At 40.5% G+C, this 11,787-nt stretch overlaps 1 protein-coding gene across 1 annotated transcript in view; it reads left to right on the top strand.

Annotated features, from left to right (window-relative positions):
- Positions 1-11,577, top strand: part of LOC119887868 (nesprin-1-like) — a gene marked incomplete at its 3' end in the record, with an annotated part of 28,194 nt that extends 16,617 nt beyond the window's left edge. Inside the window, 24 exon segments of the mRNA XM_038698433.1 lie at positions 77-256; positions 890-1,040; positions 1,198-1,356; positions 2,010-2,192; positions 2,443-2,544; positions 2,652-2,855; positions 3,041-3,248; positions 3,543-3,655; positions 3,820-4,025; positions 4,108-4,257; positions 4,405-4,696; positions 4,816-4,988; positions 5,103-5,412; positions 5,792-5,956; positions 6,793-7,149; positions 7,269-7,405; positions 8,275-8,452; positions 9,005-9,187; positions 9,302-9,445; positions 9,964-10,119; positions 10,476-10,640; positions 10,736-10,908; positions 11,120-11,273; positions 11,434-11,577. Of these exon segments, the coding sequence (XP_038554361.1) occupies positions 77-256; positions 890-1,040; positions 1,198-1,356; positions 2,010-2,192; positions 2,443-2,544; positions 2,652-2,855; positions 3,041-3,248; positions 3,543-3,655; positions 3,820-4,025; positions 4,108-4,257; positions 4,405-4,696; positions 4,816-4,988; positions 5,103-5,412; positions 5,792-5,956; positions 6,793-7,149; positions 7,269-7,405; positions 8,275-8,452; positions 9,005-9,187; positions 9,302-9,445; positions 9,964-10,119; positions 10,476-10,640; positions 10,736-10,908; positions 11,120-11,273; positions 11,434-11,577 (4,387 nt within the window).
- Between the last annotated feature and the right edge of the window lie 210 nt (positions 11,578-11,787).

The following is an 11,787-nucleotide window of genomic DNA, read 5'->3' on the forward strand; positions in this document are numbered from 1 at the left end:
TTAACATTTGGTCCTAGTACCATGATTGGGTATGAGAACATGTGCAACAGCAACATATTATCCCTCTGTTTGCCAGGCTAAGGTTCTTTAACCAGATGGAGGATGAGCTCCAGTCACACCAGCACGAGGAACAGTGGCTGAGGGACAAGGGCAACCAGCTGGCCCAGAGAGATGCAGAGTTGGCTGGGGAGGTACTGAGGGAAATCAGTCTGCTGGAGACTACATGGGAGGATACGAAGAGGCTGATCACAGATAGGTACTGAAAGAATGGACGAGGGTTTTCCATGCTACTGATTCAGTAAATATTGCAAAAGGTGGTTGGTAAAAGCTAAATACAATGCTTAAAACAAAAAATACTAAAACAATCAATACTGAAATGCAAAACTCAAAGAAAAAGATATTACTGGGAGAAAGAGTCAATGGGAAGGTGTTTTCTTTTTTTTTTTTCAATTTGTGCGATTGTTGCAGATGGGTGAACCATTTTTTTATATACTTGAACTCTCTGTTGTAGTACTTTTCTCATGTATACTAATTAAAGCATTATGGAACACAGTCTTTTTTGGGGAAAAAACATTGGTACACTGACCTCTATGGGTTGATTGTTTCATGTTTGTTGCACTTATGACCACATGGTAAAATTACGCTATTCTGAAATATTACATCACTTCTGGGATGAGAATTTTTCTACTGTTATAAGGCTAAATAGATGAATTTTCAGTTTTTCATTACTTTTTAACACTCCAAGAGCTTGTTGGCATATTTTATTTTTATTTTTTTCATTTTATTTTTGACTGTTATGCAGTTTATTGTATGTTTATTGAATGTTATGTTTGTAGTTAATTTACATATAAGCTTGAATAGGTAATAAATTCCTCTCTTTCTTTGACAGACAGGAGCAGTGCAATGTCCTTGTTGAGCTTATGAGAGAATACCAAGTCCTGAAAACCTCCATCAGCAGCATTATTGAGAGCACCGAGCCTCTGGTTGAAATAAGCTCTGTTTTGAAGGATCAGGAGGAAGCCAGAAGGTCACTAACTAAGGTGTGGTCACATAATTATTTTATCTTTTTAGGGAAGTGCCTCATCTTATGTTCTTGTAATAAAACATTTCACAAATCCAGAACAAAGAAAATGTTCTGGGTTTTCCCTTTGTTTATCAGAAGGCTTAAAAGGTTTGCTGTCTTTACTCCATTTGTAGCATGAGGCAGTGAAGGTAGAGATGGCTGCCAAGCAACATGAATTGGACCAGTTTTCGGGTAAAGGAAAACAGCTGGTGGTTGAATTGAAGAAGATCCCCGAGTGTGATGCTCAAATGATGAAAAAGGATATGGAGACTCTTGTCGATCAGTGGCTAGATGTAAGTACGACTTCAGGAGTTGCTGCAATCATGATATGTTGATTTGACGTGTTACTGATTTACTTTTAATAGTTTTGGGACAACAATGGAGGACTATGGCACAGAGCAGTTAGTTATGTGGCCTTTGGCTACACAGGTAATACTTTTTCACAGGATCAATTTATTGCAATTTTTTTTTTTTATGTAATTTGTCGACAAGAATAAAAAATGCAATATCTGCAGCTTGATCCAGTTAATACTTTCTATTAATATCTTTACCGACATAGTTTTTGCTACATGTCCTCACACCAAATTTGACGCTGGGTGTCCTTACAAGTACAACACATGTGTTTACTCCACATATTGTTGTCCTGTGTGGTCAAGGGAAGAGACCTGAAGGTTTTTGTCCATTGAGGTTTGTGGCACAATTCTCAGCCGGGAAATATTAGAAGTGATGTTTCTTGCAGAATCAGAATAAACTTAATTTCCAAATACAAATAATATACACAAATTGGTCTATAACTAAATAAATAAATATACAAAACATAAGTGCAGTGTAGAGCTTTAGAATCTATATTATGTTGCATTAGCAGGGCAAACTCCTAAAACATAAAAGTTCAGTGTCAGATACTACAGAGAGTAAAGATTTGTGACTGATTTAATCCACTTCTCAGGTGTCTGAGAAGATAGACGATAACATTGATCGCCTGAACCAGAGTTTGGCACTGTGGGATGATGTGCGTAAAATCAACGAGGACATTGAGAGCTGGACAAGCAGTTGTGTGATTGAACTCAATGAGAGCCTGAACAACCTCAATGACAGTCAGAAGGTGTCGGCTAGGCTCTCCATTTTAAAGGTAAGATTTATGGATAATTATTTGTTTACTTTCATGTTTACTTTTCCACATATGTTAAGTTAACCAAAAATTATTATCTGGTCAGAGATGCTGAAGACACAGCTAATTGTTAACATTATAGCTCCCTGCTATAAATGGCAAAAAGGCTAAAGACATGCACACAGTGTGAATCAGATTACCAAACAAAACAAACAACTGTAAGAGATGTAATATATATACAATACAAATTTCTCATTTTATACATCCACAGGCAGAAATGGGTGAGAAGGAACAGAAACTTGAAACCCTGCAGAGCAAAGTATCAGAGCTGAAGAAGTGCAGTCAAAGTCAAGAGACCCCTGCTAAATTGCAGGTACTAAAGATGATTATGATCAAATATTAACCCTGACCCTGCAGATAAATTAGATGTTCCTCTCCACATGCATGTGTGTCAACCATAACATATTCTACATGCATCAGGTGCTGGAGAATGACCTTCGAAAAAAAATCAGCACTGCTCAGAAACTACATGAACAGGCTAGAGGAAATCTCATGGACTTCACTTCCCAACGGAAACAGCTGGAAGACTACATCTCACAAATGTCTGCATGGTTAAAAAGTATAGAGGATTCCCTTGTTTCTTCTCCCACTGGATCAGATCCTGAGGACATATGCAGAGTGAAGGTGCAGACTAAATATCAATGACATAGTAAATTTCAGTATTTGGGAAACAAAGTACTCTTGACACTGTCACTGGTTAGTGAGTTGTTGGTCTTACAGAAAGGCAACCCTTCTTTTGTCATAGAAGACAGAAATGAGAATGTAAGGAAACTAATAAACTAAACTGCATTGTTAAACATGTTTTGAAGGAACTCCAGAAAGAGCTGCAAAATCAGCAGGGGAGTATCGACTCCACCAGGGAGAGCCTCAACACCCTGTGTAGGAAATATCCCTCTGAGGAGCTGGCTGGTTTGGGTTCAGCTCTCACTGACCTCATCAAGACTTATGAGTCTGTGAACCAGCTTTCTACTAGGACACTGGCATCACTGCAGAACTGTCTTCAGAAGCAGTTCAATGGTGAGGAATTCAAAAAACAACTCTGATTAAAATGGGTAGTTTTACTCAGTTGTCACTTAATGCAATATGTTATTGTACTACTAAGGTTCTAATGTGTTGAAATTATACATTCTTCCATACATAAAACTGTTGCACTGCCTCCTGTTTCTGTGACCAGACACTTTTTGTAGCATCATATTCATTCCCTGCTTTGCTGAAAAGCCATACATCTTATAGTGTCCACTGAGTGTAAAATTATTTCTGTTTGAATCTACACCAGATATTAACTCTGTAATTTTCTCCCTACCTTCTCAGATCTGGTTCAGGAGTTTCATCGTTGGCTTTCAGAACAGAGGGAGATAGTGAAAGAATGCTCTGACCGATCTGGAGATACTCAAATTGTGGAACGGAAACTCCAGAAACTAAAGGTAAAAATGAAATGGAACCGAACAGCTAGACTTCACTAAATCATAGTCTTTGATGGGTATGAGAGTACCGATGAAACAGAATAACTGAAATTCCTGATTCAAAAACATCATCTGTGCCAGGATTTACAAATACAATGCTTAAAGTGATGTGGGTTATCTGTCAGGGCGCCATGGATCGTGTGGAGGAGGGTGAGGTACGTCTCACTCAGGTCTGTGAGGAAGGAGAGAAGCTCCTACTCCATCTTCCCAAAGCCAGCGCTGGGCAAGTCCAGCAGCACCTTTCCTCTATCCAGCAGGACTGGGACAGCTTTGTGGAGCAGTGCAGACAGAACCAACAGATACTGGAAGACAGTGCATCTCTCATGAAGGGGTAAAAGACTCACACAACCCAGTTCTGTAAAGCACTTTGGAAGCTAACCATTTATAAACATTACATTGTGAATTCCATGTAGGTTTGAGGGTCGTCTCAAGAAGCTCAGGTGGTGGTTGGAGCACATGGAAAAGAGGATGACCACAGATCTGATTGAAGCCAAGCAGCGTGGTCCTGAAAAGGCAATGCTCGAACAAGTGGAGGAATATCAGCAGGAAGTGCTGAAAGAAAGGTCAAGTCTGTGTATTTACTAAGAAATGAAATAGACGTGTTGTGGGTTTTTTCATTGTTTCCTAAGGTCCCCAAGAGGATCCTGAGTAATTGTCTCTAATCAATGTACTCTTTAGCTTACTTAAACATTTCATTTTCTTCCATGCAGGGATTCATTTGAGCGCTTATGTCAGGAGAGCCAGGCACTGAATGAAGGTGGACGAGGTGATGGTAGTGAGACAAGAGTGTCAGCTCAACTGCAGTCACAGCACCAGGCCTTGCTGAGACGTGTGAGAGAGAGGCTGCGCAGCTGCCAGCTCACTTTACAGGAGCAACAGGCCTTTGAAGAGACCCTACAGACTACCTGGTCCTGGCTTAGCGGAGTCCAGGAGCGCCTGGCATCACTCAACAGTACAGTTGGCAATAAAGAGACTCTGGAGAAAAGGCTAGGTCTCGTACAGGTCTGTGAATAATGTTCTGATCCAAAAATGTTATTCTTTGGATTACAGTGTTTTCTGGAAATATTTCAAATCACAGACATTATCTTATAGTTCTTAATTGCTGTTTTTTATACATGCAGGATATCCTGCTAATGAAGGGTGAAGGTGAGGTGAAGCTCAACATGACTGTAGGAAAAGGTGAACAGGTACTGAAACATAACAGAATGGAGGGGCAGGAGGCCATTTGTTCACAGCTACAGAGCCTGAAGGATGCCTGGGCCAATATGTTGATGACGTCCATGAGTTGCCACAGGTAGGAAAGTGTGTCATTTTCTGCACCCTGGGTGAACATCCACTGATGCCATAGGTCATAATTGAGGGTAAATGCACTTCTTAATTTCTTATAAAATTGTATTATTGTCCATAGTCGTCTGGAGTGGACAGTGGCCCAGTGGACCAGCTTTCAGGAAAGTAAAAGCCAACTGCAGCAGTGGATGGAGTCAGTGGAGCAGGAGGTGGGGATGACTTTGCCTCTGCAGCCAGGCCTCAAAGAGAAGTCTGCTTTGCTTGAGCGCCTTAGGGCCATCCAGGCTGATGTGGATGCTCATGCAGCAGCACTGTCACGCCTAACAGACAAAGCAGTGGAGATGCATGAAAAAACTGGCGACCAGACCTTTGGACCAGAGTCAAAGGCGGAGCTCAATGCACACTTTGCTGATATCTCAGCTGTTGTCAAGGTGATATAAATACAGGCGTAGGTTAAATAGTTCTTGCAAATAATTGCTAGATCCTAGACGATTAATTCAGAAGCTAGCCAAAAATAAGCTACATCTGGGAGAGATCCAAGATTGTTCCTACAGGGCAGACACTGGGAAGAGAGATGTGTTACATTAAGCAAGTTGAGACAGAAATTTTAGTATATTAAATTTAACTGTGATTGAACAGTTAAACTTGAAACTTTCAAGATTGCAAACTCCAGTCACACTTACCCTAGCACAGAAATAGGCTAAAGATACAATAAAATATTTGCAAATACTATTTACCACATTAATATTTAGACAGTTCCTCATTCAAAACTGGTAGCTGGTGTTTACATTGTCTTTTTCTTCCACAAAGGGTAAAGTGCAGTCCATGCAAAACATTGTGTCTGAGCATGAGCAGTATCTTGATGCCCTGAGAGACTTCAATGATTGGCTGATTTCAGCAAAAGAGGAGCTTCAGCGGTGGTCAGATCTGTCAGGAGACTCAGTCTCCATTAAAAGAAAGCTCTCCAAGGTGCAGGTGAGGATCTTAAAATGTTATACTTAGGAAGAAAATCTGTATGTGGCTTCTGGTCGGATCCAGGCAAGAGATGTATGTCCTCCAAAGCATTTCATATTTACTCCACGATCTTGTCCCTCTCGGTTGTTGCCTGAATACATCAACAAATAGGCATCTTTACTAGGTGTTTAAAGTTGGCTCCTCTCATTGGAATAACAGTGTGACCTCGAGGGGTCTTCCAGGATCGTTGAACTCCTGGCCATGTAAAGAAAACTGCCACTTGTGGAAACAGTTTAATTGGTTTGGTCACAGTTGAGGTCTCATGACCATTATTTATTTATAATGATTCCCTTTACTATGATTGACCCCAAAGAACCTGAACATGTTGAACATCCTGAACATGAAGACTGTGAAGACTCCTTAAGACTTTGTCAGGCCTTATTGACACAAGGACACCTGTATGTATAGTACAGACATGCCAAAAAAGCTGCAGATGATGTATTCATATGCAAAAGCCCAGATGAGGAAGGTATTTGGAGAGTCAGAGAAAACACCTAAGGCTGTCCACAAGTATGGCTTTTGCAAGACATTTGTTGGGGAAAAAATGGTCTCTCGCAAACTGTTGTCTGGCTTTTCCTTTGCAGAATGATCTTTGCTGTTTTAAGGGGCTAGATCTAAAAAATAAATAAAACGCTGAAAAGATGTTGCTTTAGACCTTTTCTTAAGGAATGAATTTCAAGTGGCTTTCAAGTCCAGGGTAGCACAAGCTTTGTCACTGTTGTGCTTCACAGGTATTGTTGGGAGTTACCTTACTCATGGCTAGAAGTGACTGTTTTGATTTCTTTTGCACTTTCCAGGAGTTGCTTGACTCTAAGCAACGAGGCAGAGAGAGGCTGAACCGGGTTCAAAGATGTGGGGCAGTGGCAAGAGATCACACTGGTTCGGGGGGCTATGAGGCTATGGAACGAGAGGAAGCAGCACTGTTGTCATCCTGGGAACAGTGGGAACGTGGAGCACTGCAGACACGGGCTAGTCTGGAGACTGCCCTCTCCCAGATAGCCAGCTCTGAACAGGAGTTCACCAGCCGGTCAACACAGCTGGAACAGGACCTGCGGGACTTCAGCCGCCAGCTACATGACTGCCGTCTGCGGTTGGCTCAAGCAGAAGGAAAAAATGATGGAGAGGAGGCTGTTAAAGGCTGGCAGATAGCAAAGGTAGGTCTTTGCTTTATTAAGTTCCAATAATAAGCCACCATTAATTGGAAACAAGCAATGGATAACTAATGCATATTTGTGGCTGTTCATCAGTTGTTGGTTATTTGTTTTCCACCCAGGACACTTTGGAGGAACTTGTCAAAGCTGAGTCCATGTCCGATAGTCTGAAGACTCAACTCAATGATCTGTGCCGATTCTCCAGAGACATGGGCACACAATCTGAGAGAGTGTCTGCTCTCATTAAAGAATACAACAGGTGAGAACGGTGTAAATATTATTCTTTAAGGAAAACTGTAGCTATGTTTACATGCAACTTTGTGTAATTTTTCCATAGTATTACACAGGATCTGTTGTAGAACCATACACCAGGAGTGACCAGAAGAATAGTAACATTTCTTCAATGTAGGAAAATGCAGTATAGTAGCCCCACAGTAAATACTACCTCAGTTAAATGTTCAGTTTTTCTTTCTGTGTTTGGGGCTGTATTTTGTGGTGTTGTTGTGCTGGACTGCATTATATTGTACTGCAATATATGCAGGCCTGAATTTCATCATTTTAGTGAGTCTCATTTGAGGGTGCTGACAGATGTCTACATGATGACATCATACTAAATGGTACACAATATTTATGTTTTTAAATTGATTTAAATGGCAAGGATAACATATCTAATAGTTAAGCAATTTACCTACAATGTGAGAACATTTTACACTTAAGCAGACAGCAAACTTGAACACCAACATAGCAGCCACCGCAACTACTCAGTCAACAAGAACTAATGCGTGAGAGCTGCAAAAAGACGAAGAGGGAGAGACAGCGCCTGGACCTATTATATAATTGAATCGACACCTTTCCGACACAATGTCAACAAGAAGACTATTTTTAATTCTAGCTAAACATGGGTAAAATTTATTACAGAATTTTTGCTTTGGATTGTGATGTAAAGTAAAGTTATTTCTATTTTTCTGGTAAAACTGAGCATAAATGCCTTGACAACCAATAGTCAAATCAACAAGCCTGAGAGAAAAGAACTTATATTAAAAGAAAAATATCCAGATCTCTAAATTGAATAACAATGATACATGTTGAATGTAGAAAAATGTTTTTTTCTTCCTGACTTGTTTCTAGTCTGAGTCTCCAAGCGTCCAAGGAGTGCCAAAGCAAAGAGAAGCTACTGGAACAAGGGTTCCGCTCAGCCTTCAGAGAATTCCAGCAGTGGTTGGTCAATGCCAAGATCAACACAGCCAAGTGCTTTGACGTACCTCAAAATGTCAATGAGGCCTCATCTAGCTTGCAGAAGATTCAGGTACAGTGTTCCAAGTCAAAGCCATGGAACATTAAGGCACTTATCCTGTCAGAATTACAGGTTTGAATACCCCTGGGGTTATCAACACAGTGTGATTTTAATTTGCAATAACTTGTCGATGTGTTCTCATCACAAAATAAAACTGTAACTGAATGACAGCTAAATGGAGCCTTGCGGTAATTCGGGCAGGCACGGAAGTCAATAGTCACATATACCATATACCCACCAGTCAAGTACTGTATGTCTGCCACACAATAGGCGGTCCATATAAACCTTTGGCGCTCAATTAGTCTAAATACAACAACTTTGAGCTCTGCATCAATTCATATTAAATAAATGTTATATATCTTGTGATCTGTCAGGGATGTTTGCTAGTTCAGATACTATGTCAAACTTGCTTAGATTTGTTCCAGAACATCAACATGAACAGATCCACACTGCCAAACTAAAATGGATATTGTTGCAATAAAGGGTTAAAATTTGACTACATTATAAAATTAATAGTTTCACTACATGCTTAAGTACATCATCTTTCTCTTCTTCTCTTGTCAGGAGTTTCTAAATGACAGAGAGCAAGGTCAGTCTAAGCTGAATGCTGTGGTTGTGAATGGTGAGCTTGTCTCTAGTATCGCAGCGAAAGACAAAGTTGATGCAGTTCGGGCTAAAATGAACACTGCCAGAGAGGACTGGAAAAATATGATGTCTAACCTTCACAACAGAGAGACAAGTCTACAAGTAAGCGCCCAAATATCCCTTTTCACCAATCAGGCCATTATGAAAAAAAGTGTAATACATTTTAAGTCAACAAAATATCTCAGCAGTCTCTTTATATCGTCTTGTGCGTTGCAGAATGTTTTGTCCCAGATGAAAGATTTCGAGGCAAGTGCCGAGCCTCTTCAGGAGTGCCTGAATGCCACAGAGCTGGCTGTGCAGGAGAGCAGCACAAGGCTTCATGATCTCACAGCCAAGAAGCTAGAGCTTCACAAGCTACAGGTACTGTATGTACACTGAGAATGGAACACCACTCATGTTCATGTGCAACCACCACTCAGTGCTTGAGTGCCAACCTGACTATTTCTGTCATCTGCAGAAACTTACCATTCTAGCTATGTTACAGTCTTTTGGCATAGCTATTATTCTTTGAGAAAGCACTGCCAACAGCTTATGCTAACTGCCAGTTACTTTTTGAACTTCTGCCATGTTTTTACTCCTCTTTACTACTACTTTCACATATATTCTTAACAATATCTCTTATGTAGATTAATACCAGCTTTTTTTTTTTAAAATAAGTGCTTTTACAATCTGCTTAAAACTGTCTACCAGCTATTTCCAGATGCCTTGACTGCACGTCATGACCACCAAGAGCTTTACCAACAGTAACACTGGCCAAATATCTCAATCTATTTTCTTTTTGCCATGTTGCCATCTCTAACCCTTCAGTCTGTGTCTGAATTCTTATATCTGTGTGTCAGCTTGCATGCCTCTTTGATAACCTGCTTGTGCTCTTCCAGTCTGTGCTTGAGGAGTTAGCCTCTCACGAGATTCAGCTGAACAGGCTGAAAGAGAAGGCCCAGCTGCTGTTGGATGAACATGCGGCCGGCAAGGGTTTTGTGCACCGTGTCTCGCAACTCTCTGCTCAGTACCTAGCTTTAACCAACCTGACCAAGGTACAGTAATGACTACCAATCTGCCTGTGCACTGGGGCTTTTCTGGGGGTAGAGCTGGAAAGGAGACAGAGGCACTAGACTGGATTGAGCTCTGACTTAACATTTTTTTTACAGATGATGAACAGTGAAGGTACTAACTCACCATGATTAAACACTCATTTCTTTCTTTTGTTACAGTAAGTCTTACATAGAGGATATATATACGCAAATGTTTTCAAAATTTGTAATTTGTACTAAATCTTTATTAGTCATCAAATAATCTGCATGTGCATTTATAAGTTGATCCTACTGTGGATTAAGTATCTAAAACCTATAGTGGTAATGTTCTGGTTGTGTCCTTTTCTATGGATCTGCAGGAGAAGACATCTCGGCTTGACCGAATAGTCACTGAGCACCAGCTTTTCTCCCAAGGGTTGAAGGAGCTGCAGAACTGGGTGGCTGACACCAGCCACATGCTGCAGACTTACTGTGCCCCCACTGCTGACAAAAATGTTCTTGATAGCAGGATGATCAAGCTGGAGGTATAAAGTCACTGATAGTTTTCAGAATTAGAATTACCACTTTGAATACCCATTATAGGAGTGTGATAAATGCACATGTGTGACCTTTGCACCAGGCCTTGCTGACTGCTCGTCAGGAGAAAGAGATCCAGCTGAAGATGCTGATCACAAGAGGAGAGTCAGTTCAGAGAAACACCTCAGCTGAGGGAGTGCCTATAGTCCAAAAACAAATACAAGACCTAAAAGATTCATGGGATGCCCTGCTCTCAGCCTCAATCCAATGCAAAAGGTTAGTTCTCAACCACAAACAACACCTAAGAATGTGTTTCAAACAGGCTTTTCATAGCTTCATGAAAAACACGTTTTTCTCAAACTGTTAACCATAAAATGTGGACAGTGTACACCAGAGTCTAACTGCTGCTGTTATTTTTCTTGCCTGAACTTGTATTAGTACAGCCACTGCACTATTGTCTGACTTTGTTGTACTTTAAAATTGACAGTCAGCTGGAGGGTTCCCTGTCTCAGTGGACCAGTTACCAGGAGGATGTACGCCAGTTTGTGGCATGGGTGGAGCGTGTGGAGGACAGTCTTGACCCCACTGATAAACACTGCCCTGAGATGAGAGACAAAACTGCTAATTTGAGCAAAGCCAAGGTACTGCAATCATCTGTATGCTATTAAGGCATTTAAATGATTTAGTTAAATGAAAATGAGCAGTGTAGGGTTTAAAGTCACATGAGCCAATTAACTACAACAGATTAACTTGAAAAATGCACAGTTGATTGATTGTGTAACTCATCCTCTGTTGTTTCAGTTGCTATATGAGGAAGTGCTCAGCCACAACACCGTGCTGGACACCATCACTGCAAAGAGTGCCAGTATCGCTGAGAACTTTGTCACTCAACTGGAGCTCCAAGATCTGCAGGAGCGCTATAACACTATCAAAGATAATGCCATGGTAATAAAAACAGCATGTACCCAGTGCAAAATCATATTTCAAATATATTTCAGCTTTAACCTTAGATACAGTTTATTTTTGTGTAGCTCTTTTAAGAGTAACAAAAGTGATACAATATTGCCCTAAAAGCAATTATTTAATTACTTATGACAATAATAATAACAATAAATTGTATTGCTGTTTTTAAACACACAAACTGATATGAGGCTA

The sequence above is a fragment of the Micropterus salmoides genome, unplaced genomic scaffold (genome assembly GCF_014851395.1).
Source record: "Micropterus salmoides isolate LMB-PRFRI ecotype aquatic unplaced genomic scaffold, ASM1485139v1 Ms_hic_scaffold_441, whole genome shotgun sequence".
Classification (NCBI taxonomy): domain Eukaryota; kingdom Metazoa; phylum Chordata; class Actinopteri; order Centrarchiformes; family Centrarchidae; genus Micropterus; species Micropterus salmoides.